Source organism: Anas platyrhynchos, chromosome Z (genome assembly GCF_047663525.1).
Source record: "Anas platyrhynchos isolate ZD024472 breed Pekin duck chromosome Z, IASCAAS_PekinDuck_T2T, whole genome shotgun sequence".
NCBI lineage: Eukaryota > Metazoa > Chordata > Aves > Anseriformes > Anatidae > Anas > Anas platyrhynchos.
The window spans coordinates 74,323,347-74,341,372 of record NC_092621.1 but is presented as its reverse complement, the minus strand read 5'-3'; the positions used below and the strand labels follow the sequence as shown (position 1 = coordinate 74,341,372).

Genomic DNA, 18,026 nt, shown 5'->3' with positions numbered 1-18,026 from the left:
CCCTGCTAGCATCCAGTTCTGAGGAGGATGGGGTCCTCACTGCTTTAATTCCTCAGAGGGAAGCTGAGCTGTTGGGACCTACAAGGACAATCCGCATGGAGCATTTGGAAGATGAGAAGTTCTGCACACCTGGTTCTACCTATTAGTAGATGTGGGAAGTTTTCACTGCTGCCCTCACCTGTCTTTAAAAGCGTGTGATTTAGTGCTTTGCCCTTATCAATATGGTTGTTCGTGCTTTTTCCTCCTCACCTGCCTGTTTTTGTGTACAAGTGCTGCTCACAGTGCAACTTGGGCCTCCTTTATACAACCCCTGCTGTGCTGCAGTTTCAAAACTGTCTCCTGTCTTCAGCAGAGCACCAGGAAAAGCAAAGCACAGGCAATATTGCCTGGTGGAGCAGCTTGGAAATAACAGTCTCAGTTTCTCACTTTACTTAACAGCCTCTGCTTCTGACCCTTTCTACCCAGGGTTTTCAGGGCCTGAGAGCTCGTTGCCTGCTTTACTGGGTGCCTGCTGTGTGGCTCTTTCTGCTCAGCAATTTCCACTTTACCTTTCTGGTTTCTCTTGCTGCTTTGCCCTCAGCCTGCCAAAGGGCAGGTGCTGAGCAGAAGCCTGTTGGAGGCAGCAGGCTGCAGAATTGGTGCCTGTGCATCCCTGTGGTAATGCAAGGCATGGCCAGAGGGTGAACAGCTCGCTGGTCGAAGGCTGTGGGTCTGGGAGAGGCTGAAGGGCTTGCAGAGGGGAGCCTGTGCCAGGGAATACTGCTCCATGAACAGAGATTATGTTCAGCAGATACTATCATGCTGAAGGGTATTTGTCTGTGACCTCCCCTCCAGTTGTTACCCAGAGGACTCCTCAAGGCCAGCGTGTGATTTTGCAAGCGTTCATCCCTTCCTGAGAGTGACTGCATGCTGTACACATCTTGTCTTTTTCATCATGGTGCTGGTTTAGATCCTACATGTTCTTTCGTGTCCAGGAGACAGAATGTGTGGTTTTGCTTAGAAAAGAATCATTAAAAAAATATAGAATAATTCTACTTTAAAAAGCATTTAATTTTATTATTTCTCCTGATACTTATTCCTTTTTTTTTTCCTTTCTTGTCTGGCTTCAAGGAGCAGGCGTGGAAGCTAAGCCTTTACTTTCCAAGTCTGACTCAGTTCGCACTCACGTGCTAGCGTGCAGTGTTGCCATCTGACAGCTGCCTGCAGCTCACTTCAGAATGAGATGGTGGTTTAAGTCCGGTGCTTCAGGCTTAAGAAAAACCAAAGAGAATTAAAATAATAATAAATCTAATTTCTCCTGCAGGTTGGGACTGTGTGAGCACCCCTAGTGGAGAGCCCAGAACAGAGATGGGAGGTGGCAGAGATGCCCTCTGCCTGGAAGGCACCCTTACCTCAGTGAGCAACCTCACCTTCCTTCTCAGCTCAGGACGTGACCCACGTTGCAAGGTGCATCTCAACAGCTGTGACCTGACTAACAAAGTGGTGATCTGGAGATGTGGTAGGTGCTAGCTGCTTTCTGTTACCTGAGAGCTGTGTACCTGCTGGCTCACTTTTCTTTGAAAAGACAGCGAATTAAGTCTGTAATTTCAGTAAAGATACGTGCAATTCCAGTCACATTATTGAAACTCCTTGTGGCCTCCCCACGTAATACATTTTGAGGCTTTGCAGCAATAAGGAAACAAAATCTGGCCTCTTAGATAAATCAGCTCCCTCATGTGCAGGGTCACTGCCAGGTCCATGGCTTGATACCGTGCTATTATAAGCCCATGTATTGTCCTCAGAGCTGGTCCGTAGTCAGACTATTGCTGATTTCATGCTTTGATTTAAGGTTACTAAAAAGCTATACAGGCCCTCTAGGGGGTAAGAAGATTGGAAAGGAAAGATTGGAATGGGCAACACAAGGAAAATAATCAACAATGCCTGAGCTCTGGAAAACAGAAGCTCCTCTGGGAAAATGCCTTCTCAGTCACTTACAGCCCGTCTGCCCGGTGGTAACCCAAGCGCCAGGGCAAGACACCACATTAAGCCCATCAGGTGTGCTGGATGGCACAACCTGGCCCGATTTAATGAGCTGCTTACACAGGTGTTGTAAGTGATGTGAGTTAACATTTTGGTGGCATGACTGGCGCACGCTGTGGGAAGCCAGTTGCCTGGAAGGTCAGCTCACCCAGCGAGGCTCAGCCACTGGAAAGCATCTTTTGATAGGCAGAGATGTGGTTCTTCCTGCTATGTAAATGCCGATCTACTCATTCCTTCTCCAATGTATGAGGCTATTAGGGGATGCTGCCTAGTTTTCAGAGGCAAAAAAACTCAAGAGTTTGCCACAGTGTCAATCTGCTCTGGGTTTAAAAAACAGAGCAGAAAAACCCAGCTCACATGGCATTTGCCCATCTCCTCACCGCTATGTCCTCACAAGTTTTATTTAGAGATACACAATTCACATGCCAGCTGTCCCCTGTGAATGGTGAGTGGCAAATGCAGCTCACCCCAGATAAGCACTCCTGATATTTCCTTCTTATGTGAGCCCTGTCCTCACTCAGGAAGATCTGAACTTGGCATGCCTCCTGCCTGTGCTGCACAGGAGGATGTGGGAGTGGAGGGATCCACAGTCGGTGCTGGGAAGGAGAGGTGTGGGGCAGGGAGATGAAGCCAAGGACATCTGATTGTGCTTGACTCACCATTCTGCTGTAGCATCAGCAGACCCCGATGAAAGGGTGAGGAAAGCAGGGAGGCTGATGTTCGTGCTGTCAGTCCCACCTCTGGGCAGGAACCTCCCTCAGAGGCAGGTGGTGTTAATGATTAACACGAGGTGTATGTGGTTCTTGCTTGCAGCCCAGGTCGGATGGCCTTCAGAAAGTCTCTTTTCTAACCAGCTCCATTTCACTACCAGAGCAAGAACAGACATTTATATGGCACACATGCTGCATTTGTGGCCCAGAGAGAAGTGAAGTTATTTCATTTTTATTTCCTTTTGAAGCATCTAAATGGAAGCATCCCTGTGAACCAGGGAACAAACGTCTGGTGGTGCACAGTGTCAGCTGCATTGCAACATGCAGTGGGCTGGGGCGAGAGTTTAACGTGGTCCAGTTAAGACCAGATGCCTTCTGCTGGGCTTCGCTGGATTTTTCTGAAATGGATTTAGATGTGGGAGTGTGCTAAGACATTGGAAATGCCTGGCATGAAAGGTATGATGAGTGTTTTCTGTTGCTTTAGATGACCCCTGTGAAGCTAATCCTAGCTCTGTCTGAGATTGCCATCTATAAAATAGGTATTTTGCTTCCCTGCCAACACTGCAGGTTCATTGATAGATGAAGAGTGAAGAGGTAGACCAGAGTCTTTTTGTCTGTGATTGCTTGTAGCTTGCTAATTCATCGTTGCCATAACTCTAAAGCCAGAATATCGCTGCATGAATTTATAGAAGAACTCGGGGGGAGATTTTTGCTTTTCAGCATGCTCAGTTTGCTGGACAATGCCACATGTTGCTTTTGGTTTCATTTGTGCTTCAGTGTTAGTTGTTTTACAAAATATGCCCATGTAGGTACTTAAGTATGTTGGAGTATGTTGGGTTTGCTTAGTGCTAAAAAATACCCTCCTGATTCTTTGTTACCTTTGTTCTCATTAAGAAGTAATTGAAGAGTTTGCATTTGAAAAATGAAGCACATCTCATAATTTTGTAGCATTTAGGTGGCTTTCTTGCTGGTTGCTTTTTTTCCAAGATCAATAGCAGGATAAAAGGTACATCTACTGATGTATAACTCGGGGTGAGGCAAGTCGAGAAGGCAAACTGGAGATCTAAATTGCTGATTTTATTCCATGTGTTAAGTGTTCTCAAAAACTAAAGGCAATCCAGGAAACAGCTGGACATGGAAAGAGCATGTTATGATTTTTGATGTGGACTGTAAGGAAAACTATGTAGCAGTTTACAGATTGCCAGGAAAAAAGAAAAAGGAAACAAAACCAACCAAACAAAAAACAACTATTTGCAAGGTTATACACTGCAAGAAATTTAGAAAAGTTGGCAGTATACGGAAGTTTGGCACATGCTGAGTGGAGGCAGACTGTATCCATGTAGGTCTTCACAGATACAGAGAGACACTTACATATGCTTTCTTTCTTAATCTTCTAATGCCTCTCCAAAACACAGAGAAAGCTTGTCTAGGTTCTTCCTGGAAATTACATTTTATTTTCCTTATCCACACAGAATGAGGAGGTGAACTCCTGTCCAATTTCTCATGATTGACCTTTTTCAGAGAGCTATTAGTCACGAACAGGAAAAATGTCTGTACTCTCATACTGTGCACAGGTTAACTTCTGTGTTGCTGTATCATCCTCTTCACATATTCAGTTTAATAAATGCCATCGTTTAAGGTTATTTTCATCAATGAATAGATTACAATGAAGAGCAGCAAACAGATGAGGTGCTCAGGAGATCCGCACCTTCTGTGTCTGTTAGTGCAGTTGCTCCGTTTCAGTCAGTGGCATTTCTCTGCCCTATGATCCTCTTGAAAAATACTTTAATTCAGATCTTATTTATTTATTTATTTATTTTTGGCAGAACTGTTGCTTCAGAAGACATAAAAACCTCTGCATTGAGCATTGCCTTACAGCTTCTGTATATACAACGCTGGGCAGTTTTCTGAGAGTAAAAGTAGGGATGATCTCCCATACAGGCTAAAGCACATTCCTCTCCTCCTCCCCTCCACAGCTTCCACTGCATAAGCTGAAATCACCAAGAGATTCTGGAGTTAGTGTTGTTCTGGCATAGCAGCATAACCCTTATATGTCCTTGGATGAGAGATGTCCTCGCCTGCATGAGAGGACAGGCATCAATGCAGTTACGACTCAAGACTGATACACACTTTGAAGGTGCTCTCAAGAATTTAGAGAAGGCTATAGTTCATTGATCCATCTTCCATAAGCCAGCTGATACTGACACTTGGGTGAATAACATGACACACAATCATCCAGTAAAAATTAAATGGCCCAGGGTATGGTGAGAAAACTAATATAGGCGAGATACCTAAATTTTGGGTGGTGTATATTACGAGGCATTCATCCTGTCTTTGTTGGCCAAAGCAACTTGATGCCACAGTAATTCACGTGGGAGGAGAATAATACCAAATACTAACAATACCAAATCCCCAGCTTCAACCTGAAACTTTAATTTAAATTTGTGGCAACATGTGCTTAAATTTAGTATAAATGCAGCAAAGTAAGGAACATTTTTTTTTCTAGTTCTTTTCAAAGGGGTGACTGTGTGTGCTGGCTCGATCATGTCAGCAAATGGAGCCAACCTTCAGCTGCCAGAGGTGGCCTCAATTTCTTGGGGGCAGGTGGTTTCACAAGTCTCTGATGGTGCACTTTGTCCCCTACCAGAGACATAGAGAGGTGCCTGGTTTAATGCTGGCAGCTCTCTACATTCATATGCATATCACCAGTCTTATTGTTTGTTCGTTTGGGCCTTTCACATACCTTCAGTAGGGAAAGAGGCATTTATTTTAGTGAAGAATGTGACCGTGGAAATGTAAATTATCAGCAGGCTGCAGGCATAGCTTACTCTCCCCTAACATTAATTGTGGCTCACTTTTATTTAGCACTTGACATTCTCCATTTAATTCAGCACTGAAGTTTTAGAAAGGTTTCTAAAGTATCACTTACATTTTCTTTAACTGCCTTTAATAGCAGAAAAAAACACACAACCAAACAAAAAGACAAACAAAAAAACAGCATAGGTGAGCTACCACTTAACTCTAAAGCAGTAATAAGAGAACATATGCCCATTAAGCAGTAACAGAAGAATCCTACTAGGCTATTTCTAAAATTGCTTGCCAAACTGGGAGTGTGCATTCCTCAAATATATATAGGGTAGTCTTTCCCTAGAACAAACTACTCGGTGTTTATTGCCAACAAGAATGCATTAATGTGCCTGTGAGAGGCATGCTGGCCAGTGACAGACTGCACTATGATCAAAGTTGTTTTGAGAAGTAGTTCTGTGTCTTTCTTCCTGTTGGATAAAGACTTCCTAATTTAAGTTTATCTAAAGAGAAAAATGACAAAACGTTCAACTCACTCACAAAGTAGCAGTGGGTGGATCTTGTGCAGACAGCACAGTCAGGAACCTAAGTCTACTGAAATCCCTGCTAAGAAATTGCAGTTTTCTGAACTTTTTACTATTTTGATTTTATGAGGAAAGAGGCAGATCCATCCCCCGTAGGGGCTGCTGTCCCTGCACAGCCCCTTGTGGCTGGTACTGAGGGGCTGGAAGAGTTGATCCTTGCTGGATCAGCTTGGAAAGAGCTGCTTTTATCTGAGGAAGGTGATTTGCTGTTGTCTACTGGGTAGAGTCACAGAAACGTTCAGGTTGGAAAAGACATCTAAGGTCCTTTAAGAGCTCTGAGGCCTCTAAGGCCTCATCCTCTCTCCTGTCCCACACCTCAGACCAGGACTGTCCCTTTGCTGACCTTCTCCAGTGTATCCCTTGCCCAGGAAGAAAGACAAGGAAGGTATTAAGGAGAATTCTGGCTGGGCACAGAGGATCTGGAGAGAGCGGGGACTGACAGAAATGTCCCTGGCAGAAATAACCACCTGGGGTGGTTATTACTTAAAATCAGTGAGGAACAACTATCTGCAGCAGATTAAATTTGCTCTTCTCACTGTTTGTCAGGTTAGCTGCCTGTTGTAAGGAGAATTGGAAGTTTCTGAGGAAAACAGAAGGGCCTGAGAAGATGCACAGGCTGGTCTTGGGGCAGTGCCCCTGCTGTGACTGCTGGTTCAGGAGTGAGATTAATGTGAGCAGTCTCATCACAGCCACGGCCCAAACTGTTCAGGCAGGGCTTAGCAAGGTACACCATTTATTTTAACACCTTTTTAAAGCCCTGGGTGTGCTGGGGGCCCCAGGAGGGCCCCAGGCACCACCTGGGTTGTTGTCTCTGCGAGCCCAGTCAGCTTTCTGACCAGCTCCTCTCCTCTTGGCCCACATGCAGGGAAATAGAAATGACTGCGTTTCCTTGCACCAGGCTGTACAGGCCACATGCTGCCTTTCACTCTCTCACACAAATTTGGTTTACCTCACCGCTATGATTATACATGCCCTCAGCACAAGGGTGCTGGCAGACGTCCCCGAAGTCATTACCTGCACGGTGCTTTGGATCGAGGCCTAGTGGACTGCAATTATTTGAGGAGGGTTTCTTTTTGGAGCCGACACCTTAATTGCTAGACCACATCCCTTGGTTCTTTACAGAGGCAGAACCCTCCTGGCCACAATTAATAAAATCTGCAGGCTGTGGCCCCGTGCAGCCTGTGAGAGGCAAAGCATTGTGCTTTAATGGTTTAACCTTTTGGGTTGGTGCTTAACTCCTGACAGGTGCCACCAATCAGCATAAAAATGGAAAACCAGAACTGAAGTGTGTGCTTTGCTCTGTGTGTTTCTGTCCAGGTGCAATAACCAAGCAGCTCCTCTGCCTGGCAAAGAGCTCAGCATCTACCAAGGTGGGAGGTGTTGGTTTGACCTTATGGACTTCCTTTGAATCAGTGATGGGATGATTGAGGACAAATGTGCTCAGTCACAAACTTCTACACACACTCTGTATAAATCCCACCAGAAGTGGGCTTGCTGGAAGCAGGGAAACCAGCTGAGCCCATCGGGACCACTGCTGCCTGCAGCTGTGTGTGGCGGAGTGCAGCCTCTCTTTTGAGATAGATACTGGTCTTGGGTGCTGGTCAGGGGCACCTGAAAGCTAAATACAAGTGCTACTTAATAAATAGCAGCCCTGTCAGGATCACTTGCTTCTAAGGAGACAGAATTAATGGGGTTTTAGTCCCAATTCTGGATGTTCATGAAGGTTTTTGTTTTTTTTTTTTGTATGTGAACAGTCCCGTTGAAATCACTGGGATCAACTATCAAGGTCAAAGCAAGGTTTGCATCTGCCGCTGATCTGAAGCCTACTGCAGATGTTTGCTCAGAGCTTTATTTTTCAGACTGCATGCTTTTGTTGACTTTGATAGGATTATTTGCCCCAGTTTAGTGCATGGAGTCACAGCCGTATGTGTGGGTCTGGGCTTTAATCTGCTATCAGAAGCCTCCGTTCACATTCCTCCCCCTGTCCCTGCACTACAGATCTCACCTTCTTGCATTATGTCTACTCAAACCTGCTGCAAAATGTTTTGTCCACTCACAGGTATAGCTGAAAAATCATAGTGCAGAAGACAGAGTGTTACCCTGTGCTTGAGAGCATCTGTAGAAATGTGGAGCTGCTGGCATTGAACTCGTGCTTTATGATGAACACCAGTATATATTTAGTCTTCTTAAATATTATTTGATATATATATATATATATTATTATGATGCTGCTTGAATCAGTGTAGGGATGGAGTGAAAGTATTATTTGGAACAGAGGATTAGGAAAATAATTCTATCAAAAAAATTAGCATGTTGGATAAAAACATGTGGCCATATGGATTGCAACCAATAACACCCAAAGATTTTAAGACTGAAGTCACACCAAAGGAAGAAGTAAACACTGTCCCTGTCTGCTGGCAACATTCTGCTTTCAGCTGCTGTTATCATTTCAAAATAACCCTCATGTGAGTGAGTGGAAGAGAATTCCTTGTGCTGCACCTCAGCATGGATGCTGTGCTCTTGTTCTTCCGTGTGGTGCATATCACAGAGGAGGAAGCTGAAGGAACTCACTGCATGTGTTCTCCCATCCTACCAAGTCCAGAAATGCCTTTCAGAGCAGTACTGTACGGTCACAAAACTGTACTCAGTTAAAAGACTGTTGTGACATTATTATTAGAAATAGCTGCAGCAACGACTTGCCAAATGAACCATTAAAAGAAAACCAGATTCACTGAACCACAGCAAAATTCATTAAAGCTTGCTTTGGGCAACATATGGTTTTTGAAGGTCTCTATCTTTTTAACCATTCATCTCTTCCAGTATCTGTGGCAAAGCCCTCCACCTCTCCTTTTGTTTCATTTGAATGTAAATACTCATGTACAATAATGCACGTTTCCTTTAGTGACAAGCTCACTTGGCAGTGTCACTGGTACATCAGACAATCTACCGACACATAGAAATGTGAACATCCAAAACAAACAAACAAAAAACCACGAACAAACAAAAAACAACAACTTTATACTGTTAAAGTAAGTGATAAATTATTTCTGCTTGGGGAACACTAGTTAAGACTTTTTGGCTGTTGCTTTTTCTCTTTAGTTGAGTAGTTTCTGGTCTTCAGTCTAAAGTTTCAGAGATCCTAAACGACATTTATTTCAGGTGATGAATGAGAGATCCAAACCCGATTCCTGTAAATGGAAGACTCACAATTAGAGCCCACTGTGTAAAGTACGGGCAGTAGCTTGCCTGTTCCTCGGAGCACGTGCCCACACTGCCGTCTAGCTTCTGCAGAGGTTGTTGCACGCTTTTGCTTCATTCTAGCTGATTACATTCATACGCTGGGCAGCATTACCGAGCCACCTGTGGTGGCTGGGGCATCACGACATGGGCTTCTGTTCTTGGACAGGGTCCCCTGACATGCCACCCTCTGCTGGTCTCGGTGCTGTCTTCCACTTGCTGTGCCTCTCTCCTGTCCTTATTCTGTGTCTCATGCTATATATACCATGCATACAACTATTTTTTCTCTTTCACCACAAAAATCTTAAGTTTTCTCGTTAGGACTACAGGCATCTTATATACAGTCACTACTGGGATCTTAAAAGGTCATTAGGCTTCCATTTACTATGCTATGAGCTTGTGTATATTTACCAAAATCTGTATTTATACAGTTTTTAGGTTACAGGTAGTGTTGCAAAAAAAAGCAGACAGGAAAATAGAAAGCAAATACTTATTATTAAGACAACAGGGATCTGTTAAACTGTGGCTTGAACTTGTGTAATTCGTCCAAACAATCTGTAATGCAGGAATTAAGCCATTACGTTCCAGCTTCCTTGCTGCTATAATTCAGGAGAAATTGATTATCATTGGTAGATTAAGGTGTTTTGAGGTAGAATTCAGCCCACGGTTTCCTGTTTTGTTTCCATTTCTTGACTTTCTTCCACAGTCTTCATTAAGTAATTCAGCTACAGCATTAGCTATCCTTACATATTCCTGTCAACCTTATAATTAACATGTATCCATGGGTACTGCCTCACGTTAGTGAGGCAAGGTCGCATTTGAAGGGGAATCTTTTTGCATCCGTTGAAGCAGCTGTTAGTGTGGCTGCATACCTGGATGAATCAATTAATCATTTCATTAAGCTAAAGTGCCTCTTAGCGATGCTAATCAAAAGCATGCTGATCACAATTTTCCCAAACAACCCCCTGAAACCTAAACAAACAAACAGAACACTTCGTGACTAACAAACACGCTCTGCTGTCACAAACAGGCTAAGCTTTGTTTAACATAATCATCATAATAATAAGATCTGAAGGGGATTTCGTCGGCATTATGAATATGTTCCTTTAGGGATGATAGGCATTAGCAAAAGAGCCATCCCTGGTGATTGCATCTGAATGGTTAATGCTGCTGAAGGCATGGTTATTTGCTATACCATTTTGGACAGGAAACGTTTTCTGATCTTCACTGCATCTTTGTGGGTGAGGAGAGCTGGCTGCTCCTGGCCCTTCCTGGGACACCCCTGGTGCAAGCTGAGGGGTTTTGCACATGCTCCCTGACTTCCACAGGCAAGCACAGGACTAGCCAAGCACAGAGTTTGGAAGGGAAGGGGAGCTGGAATACACAACACAGGTGGTAGTGCTGAAAGTGGGCAGCTTCAGGGGAATTTTCCTGAGAGGTATGCATGTACATGTAAATAAATGAGACAACTGGCATCAAAACTGCATAGGAACTGAATTTTTAACAGTTAATGCTGATGTGCTGAGTTTGTATTCTCTTTTCTCCTGAAATTAGGTATCTGTTAATGTAATTTCTTAAATCCGGGATCTGAATCCTGGGCACTGATCCCTATGGCATCAGCATTAAAGCAATGCACATCTGCTGGGCACAAGAGTCAGAGTGAAGATTTTCTCCAGCGTGAGAAACTGAGCTGATTCTAAACCTCAAGTTTTTGGGATTTCTCTGGTTACTTGCAGCTCTCCAGAGCTGTGGGCTCTGCTTCCCACTGCAGGGAGCATCTGAGAGTCTCCAGAGGTTGCTGGAGACCTGTGGGGCCGGCAGGGAAGCGGTGCTGCGGTGCACTTCTCCATCTGGTGGCTGCCTGGGGGTGAAGCAGCTCAGGGTGCTCACAGCAGCTCAGCTACCCTGAAGGCACAAGGCTCCCTGGAAAAAGAGAGAGAGGCAGAGGGTGTTGTCTGTCTGCACATACACCTTCGCAGGGGGCACTGGCACAGCCTGTGGCAGTTTTTATGTATTTGTGAGGAGCCCTACTGGCAGTCCCAGGGCTGTGGCTGCTGCTTGGGGCACAGGAGCAAGGTCCCTGCTGGGTGGATGAAGCTCTGCTGCTAGCAGAAGCCCGGGGAGCTGAGCCCAGCCTCGCAGGGGAAGGCTTTTCCCCAGCCTGAGGAGGTCTGTGGGTCTGAAGGGGTGACACAGGTCAGGGTGAGGAGCCATCAGGCTTCTGCTCCTGCCAGCCCCATGCTAATGAGCTGCCGCACCCCATATTGTGACCCCTTCAGAATTCTAACGGTTTTGGGTCACAGTTGAGCTGCCTCAGGCAGAAGCTCTGTGTCCTCCTCCGAGGCAGGTCGCAGTTCACGAGCTCTCTTCGAGTGAGCGTCAGGCAGCGGGTGTAAGCAGCTCCCAGCAAGGGAAAGCGGCTCCCAGCTGCCCATTTTCGTGACTCCGGAGTCACAGCTGGTCTCTCTGAGCGGATCCCACCTTGCCTAAGAGCTGACACACGCAGACAGCAGTTAGAAGGTGGATCACGGAGGACCCTTGCAGATCGTGTAGAGATGTGGTGCAGATGTCCGCAGGTAAGAGGCCTGATAGCAGTGATAGAAGTAAGTAATGGGGAGGGGCTCAGCCCCAGTGCCCAGAGCAGAAATGGTGCGTGTACCCCAGATTCAGTTACTGGGTAAACGCAGTGAGTAAACCCAGAGGCAGTGCCAGCACTAGGACTGCCGATCACAGCACATATGCCTGAGAATTGGTGAGCGGGAGTGTTTCCGTCTCCCCCAGATGCTACAAGTAAATGTGTGTGTGCAGGTCGATGTAATTTGCTAGCAAACTTCCAGCCTGCCCTGGGAATGGGCTGGGCTACCGGGCGGGCAGAGGCTTGTGCTGGTGTCCTGTGGGGAGCAGTTGGGGGCACTGGGGCTGTTTGGTCTGGGGAAGAGGAGGCTGAGGGGAGACCTCATTGCTGTCTGCGCCTGCCTCAAAGGAGTGTGTGGGGAGCTGGGGGGGGGGGGTCGGCCTTTTCTAAAAAATAACTGGTGACAGGACTGGAGGGAACGGCCTCCAGTTGCGCTGGGGAGGTTTGGGTGGGAAATGAGGGGACATTTCTCCTCAGAAGGAGCAGTCGGGCGTTGTTAGGACGCGTTGCCCGGGGAGGCGGTGGCGGCACCGCCCCTGGGGGTGTTCGGGGCCGGGGTTTGGCGGCCGGTGAGTGCGGGGATGGTGGGGTCGGCCCCAGCCCTGCCCCCCGCCCCCGCGGGAAGCTCCCGGTGACCAACCAGCGGGGCCCTGCCCTCGGGGCTCCTGGGGCGGCGTCCTTCGGCCTCTCTCCTCCTCCTCCTCGTCCTGCTCCTCCTCAGGGCCCCGCGGGGCCGCCCCGCAGCAGCCGCCCGGCCGCGGCCCGCGCCCCGCACAGCACGTAGCCCCACGACAGCAGCACCAGAGCGGCCAGAACCTGAGGGAAAAAAAAAAAAACAAACAAACAAAAAAAAAAGCGATAAGAGGCGTAACGCGGGGCTGTCGCGAGGCGGGGATATCGCGATACGGCCCCTCCCCCCCCACCCACCAGGCGGCAGAACGGCCGCGGGTTCCGCCGCCCCGTCATGGCGCCCCCTGCCCGGTAGCAAGATGGCGGCGCGCAGCACGGAAGTGACGTCGTGAGGCAGCGACCGCCATGCTGCCTCCGCTGACGGGCGGGCGGCGGCGGCGGCGGCGGCGGCGGCGGCGGCGGCGGCGGGAGAGAGGGGGGGGGAGGGAGGGAGGGAGGGGAGGGGAGGGGAGGGGAGGGTGGGGAGGGGAGGGGAGGGGAGGGGAGGGAGGGGGGGGTGGTGAGGGGAGGGGGGGGGCCCGGTTGCCGTGGCAACGCCACTTCCGCCGCCGATGTCGGAGCCGCGCCGGGGCCTGGCGGAGCGCGGCCTCCGCCGCCGGCCGGGCCGGGAGGAGCGGCGGGGCCGGGGGGGGCGGGGCCGCGAGCGGCACCGGCACCGGCAGCGGCAGCGGGAGCGGGAGCGGAGCCGGGCTGGGAGCGGGTCCGGCCGCTGCCGGGCTCGGCACAAGGGGAAGGCGGCGGCGGAGCTGGGCCGGGCTGGGAGACAGGCGGTGAGTGCGGGCCGGGCCCCTCCGGCTGTCCCCTCCGCCCGCCCGCCCGTCCCGCACGGGCACCTGTTGGCATCACCCACGCTGCTCACCCCCTGTTTGCCTCCTCCTCCTCCTCCTCCTCCTCCTCCTCCTCCTCCTCCTCCTCCTCCTCCTCCTCCTCCTCCTCCTCCTCCTCCTCCTCCTCCTCCTCCTCCTCCTCCTCCTCTCCCAGTGCTCAGCCAGCTTTGGCTTCGGCGAGGAGTTCCCAGACGACGACGACGAGGACTCCCCGCCGATACCCGGTGCCAGCTGGCAGCCCCAGACCATGCCCTCGAACACGTCGCCGGATGCCAAGTGCCCGATCTGCCTGGATAAGTTTGACAACGTGGCCTACCTGGACCGCTGCTTGCACAGGTTCTGTTTCCACTGCATACAGGAGTGGTCGAAGAGCAAGGCAGAGTGCCCACTTTGCAAGCAGCCCTTCTTTTCCATCTTCCATACGGTGCGTGCTGAGGATGACTTTGAGGAGTACGTGGTCAACCCGGTGGAGAGCGGCTCTTTTGCCAGCCATGATGGCCGCAGGTTTCGCTACCGAACCACCTTAACCAGGGAACGCCGCGAGTTGCCTTTCCTCCAAAGCGGTTCCGCCTCTCGACTGACGATGTCCCCGCCGGATAATGGGATTTTGTTCGAGGGCTTGTCCAGCCAGCCGGTGCAGCAGAGAGATGAGGAGATTCAGCAGATGCTGAGGAGGCTGGCCTCGAGGAGGCAGGCCAGCGCGGAGGGCAGATCCATGCGGCAGATCCAGGAGGAGGAGATGATCAACTTCCGCAGGGCCCTGTACCGCACCGGGATGCGCGTCCGTAGCATCCAGGACGGCGGCCGCTACCGAGACATTTCAGCAGAGTTTTTCCGCCGCAACCCTGCCTGCCTTCACAGGCTGGTTCCCTGGCTGAGGCGAGAGCTTACAGTCTTGTTTGGTGGCCACGGGTCCCTGGTTAACATCGTGCAGCATATCATCATGAGCAACCTGACCATGTACGACCTGGAAAGCGACGCCTTTGCCGATGAGTTGAGACCATTTTTGCTGAACCGGACCGAACACTTCCTACATGAGTTCATCAGTTTTGCCCGATGCCCTTTTAATTTAGACGCGTACGATCAGCATGCCAATTACGACTGCCCTGCGCCTTCATATGATGAAGGAAGCCACTCGGACTCGACAATCATTACTATATCTCCAGATGAGGCAGATGCCCACGGACCAAACCGCAGTTCATCCATGACCAGTATTGGCCAGGCCCCCTGGGATGATGAAACTCCAGGGCCTTCCTATTCCATTGCAGAGGACATCCGTACAACCATAGTTTCTCCTCTGGTGACATCAGAAAGTTCTGATGAAGACTCTGCTGCAAGGAGAATCCTACAGCAGGCTCAGTTACAGCCAAATGCTTACGCAAATGACGGTGATTCTTCTTCGGACAGTTGCGTTATTGTTGGGTATGTTAAGCCACTAGCTGAGAGGACACCAGAAGTGGTTGAGCTGTCCTCAGACTCCGAGGAGTCCATCAGGGAGGAGAGAAGGGAGGATATGACACAACAGCAGCCAGTCCAGTGTCGCAGCTGGAGTGACAGTGAACAAAGCAGGAGCTTATCACCACGCTTCCCCATGTATGAAGAGACTGTAGGCAGCTACAGGAGCTCCTTATTCCCTGCAGCCGAGACAACAGAGTTGAATGAGGAGAAAAACAAAGGTAAAGCAAAACGTCTGCCTCCACAGAACTTGATCTGGAGCCCCTCTTTGGAGAGGGACACGACGTGCTCCCCTTTTAATCACAGATGGTCCAGAAAGACAAAGCCCAGGAGTCCTCAGGCTTTTTCACAGAACAGTCAAGACAGCCATGGCCATGGGTCTGAGAGGGAGCATTACAGCAAACGCCACCCTAGAAAGAGGCGATCAAGAAGCAGAGACAGCGGCAAACATAGGAATAAAAGGAGCAGGAGGAGGTCAAGAGCTCGTGCCAGGAGTGGCTCCCGAAGAAGCCGGAGTCGCTCCCCAAGAAGCCGTAGAGGCTCCCCTAGTCGTGAGAGCACTACGTCCAGGGAATTAAGCAGATCACGGTCGCTTAGCAGAGGCCGTCGCAGAAGGAGATCAAGGAGCAGAGACAGGAGATCAAGGAGTAGAGACAATGGCAACTATTACCTAAAAGACCATTACCAAGGCAAGCACCACTGGGGTTACACTTTGTATAGTCGAAAGAAAGGTGAAGAGGACTCCTACGGCAGGAATGATCCTCCATCCAATGCCCAATGTTCAACACAGTCTGCTAATCCGGAATGCAGAATCCAGTCCTTTACTGAAAGGCAAGATCCGCACAGCCAGAAGGGACCTCACGAGCGACACTATTACGAGCGATGCAGATCAAGGAGTCGATCAAGCGATAGGTCAAGGAGCCCACCTGCAGGGGCTGACAGAACAAAAAACGAAAAGCCCGGTGGGAAAAGGAAGTACAAAACTCGGCACTTGGAGAGGGCAGCACAGGGGAGCACAAGTCAAGAGAGAGAAAATGACCACAGGAGAAATTTCTCGACATTCAACGACTTCTACGGAAATGAAGATAGCCTTTCAGACAATCGCGCAAGTAGCGAGACCAGGCATAAGAAAAAGAAGAAGAGAATGAGAAGCCCAAGTGTGGAGATAGTCTATGAAGGAAAAACGACAGACGCAACAAAGCACATGAAAAAGAAGAAGAAAAAGCATAAGAAGAAACACCGCAAACATCACGCACATTCCTCTCCAGTGCTGATTACAATTGATACTGATAGTGGCAAGGAGCCGGAAAGTACTGAATGTGACAGCAATGTTACTTGGACAGGCACACCCAGCTTAAACGAGCAGGAAAATGAGTCTCTATCATCTCTTCTGGGAATGACAGGATGTGACGATGTTTACAGAGCGAGCGAGGAAACTGGAGAACCAGCCGGAAACTGCAATGTTCCTACTAGACGTGACTTTGATGCTGACATTAGTAATGCTGACACTGAGCCTCAGGAAGCAGCTGGTAAGAGCCTGGTAGCGGATGCGTCAAGCAGCAGCACCACTCACATAGTAACTGTGATAAACCACGGTCAAGAAGCACAAGCAACGCCTTCCAGTCAACTGTCTTCCCCCAGGACAGAGTATCCAGAGTGACTATCACTGATACCAAGGCTGCCAAAGAGACTTGTTAACAAATCCCATTGGCTTGAGTCCCCAGACAAAAACATGTAGCGTATTTTACACTGAATAATTCTTAAAATTGTGAATTTAGTAACTTTTTTCCCCCATTGAGAACAAAGCACCTGGTATGACTTGTTTGTGTTAAAATATGTCTGGGAGCTGTGTAAAAACCCTTGAATGTGTATGCACTTTTATGTCAGAGAAGATAAGAGTATTGTTAGTATGTAACTTAGGTTTCTTGAAGGACTACTTAAAAGCTATAATTTCATAAAGCCATCGTATTTTCTCATGGTATGTAAAATTTATCCACAGAGTTATTTCAAAGCTGTGTTTAAAAACCAAACACGCAGCAAAAACATACCAAAAGACAGAAAATACATCTTATGGGGATTACTCTTCTTATACGTAAGAAATATTGCTTAGTTCTTAAAAAATATTTCATGATAAGTTGTATTTTGTGTAGTTTAAGCTGGTCTCTGCTAAAAAGCAGTTGGCAATTTCTACAAAGATCTTGAACAACACCTTCAGTAATATAAGTTGTTAAGTCAAAATTTGAACAAAGCAATAAACTTTTTTTTTTTTAAATTTTAATAATTTAAAGCCATGGACTGTGTTCTTTGCCGGCAGAACATTTCTCTTTTGGTTTTGGGTTTACAGACCAACATTTGTGCTGTTGGTGGTTCTCTGGGTTGGGAGGTTGTCAGATCCTAGCCCTCACTGAAGGCAGGAACACCTTTGGTCAGATTGCTCAGGGTCCGTGCAGTTTTGAATGTTCCCCAAGCTGGGGATCTCAAAGCCTCTCTATGATACCTCTTCCTTTTTTCACAAAAAATCCCTTGGGACTTCCAAGTCCCTTCCAACCCAAGCCACTGTATGGTTCTGTGATTCTAAGATTTCCCTGAGGAAACAAGACACTGTGTCCCACTGTCATCAAATTTCACCCCCAGGTAAACCAGGTGCAGCTGCCCCCTGGGGCTAAGCATGTAGAAGTGCCCAGTTTTGCTCCAGAAAAAGCTTCAGTAACCCAGAATACTTTGGCATCGCTGACCCTCCAGGACAGGGGCTGCAGGAGAGCTTGCCCAGGGTCAGTGCTTCCAGCCATATTGCTTCAAGGCGGGTCTCCAGGGCTGACCAGGCCCAGATGCTGAGGGGACAGCAGCAGCAACAGCGTGTCTGCTCTTTCCCAGTCACCCACATGGGCACTTTTCAGTCCTTGCTGCTTGGAGGGCTGTGAAACCCCAAGCTCATGAGATGTGACTGAAATTCAGTGCTCCGAGAAGCCCCCAGGGCCAGCTGTAGAGCCATGTCGCTTCAGGCTGAGGGAGGTGGGGGGAGCTGCCTGTCCCTGGGATGGGAAGCTGACAGGGTCTTTTCCTT

At 48.6% G+C, this 18,026-nt stretch overlaps 1 protein-coding gene and 1 long non-coding RNA gene across 2 annotated transcripts; one reads left to right on the top strand and one right to left on the bottom strand.

The window, feature by feature from the left end:
- Positions 1-1,082: 1,082 nt before the first annotated feature.
- LOC113840110 (uncharacterized) lies at positions 1,083-13,075 on the bottom strand. Its single transcript, XR_003492841.3, has 4 exons — positions 12,918-13,075; positions 12,631-12,806; positions 1,410-11,278; positions 1,083-1,249 (listed from the first exon to the last, which is right to left on the bottom strand). It is a non-coding gene; the product is annotated as an uncharacterized lncRNA (long non-coding RNA).
- Positions 13,076-13,160: 85 nt separating this feature from the next.
- TOPORS (TOP1 binding arginine/serine rich protein, E3 ubiquitin ligase) lies at positions 13,161-17,249 on the top strand. The gene is made up of 2 exons (XM_027446200.3): positions 13,161-13,450; positions 13,662-17,249. The coding sequence occupies exons 1-2, from the start codon at positions 13,232-13,234 to the stop codon at positions 16,620-16,622; spliced, it is 3,180 nt and encodes a 1,059-aa protein (XP_027302001.2). The 5' UTR covers positions 13,161-13,231; the 3' UTR covers positions 16,623-17,249.
- Positions 17,250-18,026: the final 777 nt, after the last annotated feature.

Coding starts and splice junctions, on each gene's coding strand:
- TOPORS (XM_027446200.3), top strand. CDS start 13,232: ATGTCGGAGCCGCGCCGGGGCCTGGCGGAGCGCGGCCTCCGCCGCCGG. Junction 13,451..13,661: donor GCCGGGCTGGGAGACAGGCG/GTGAGTGCGGGC, acceptor CTCCTCTCCCAG/TGCTCAGCCAGCTTTGGCTT.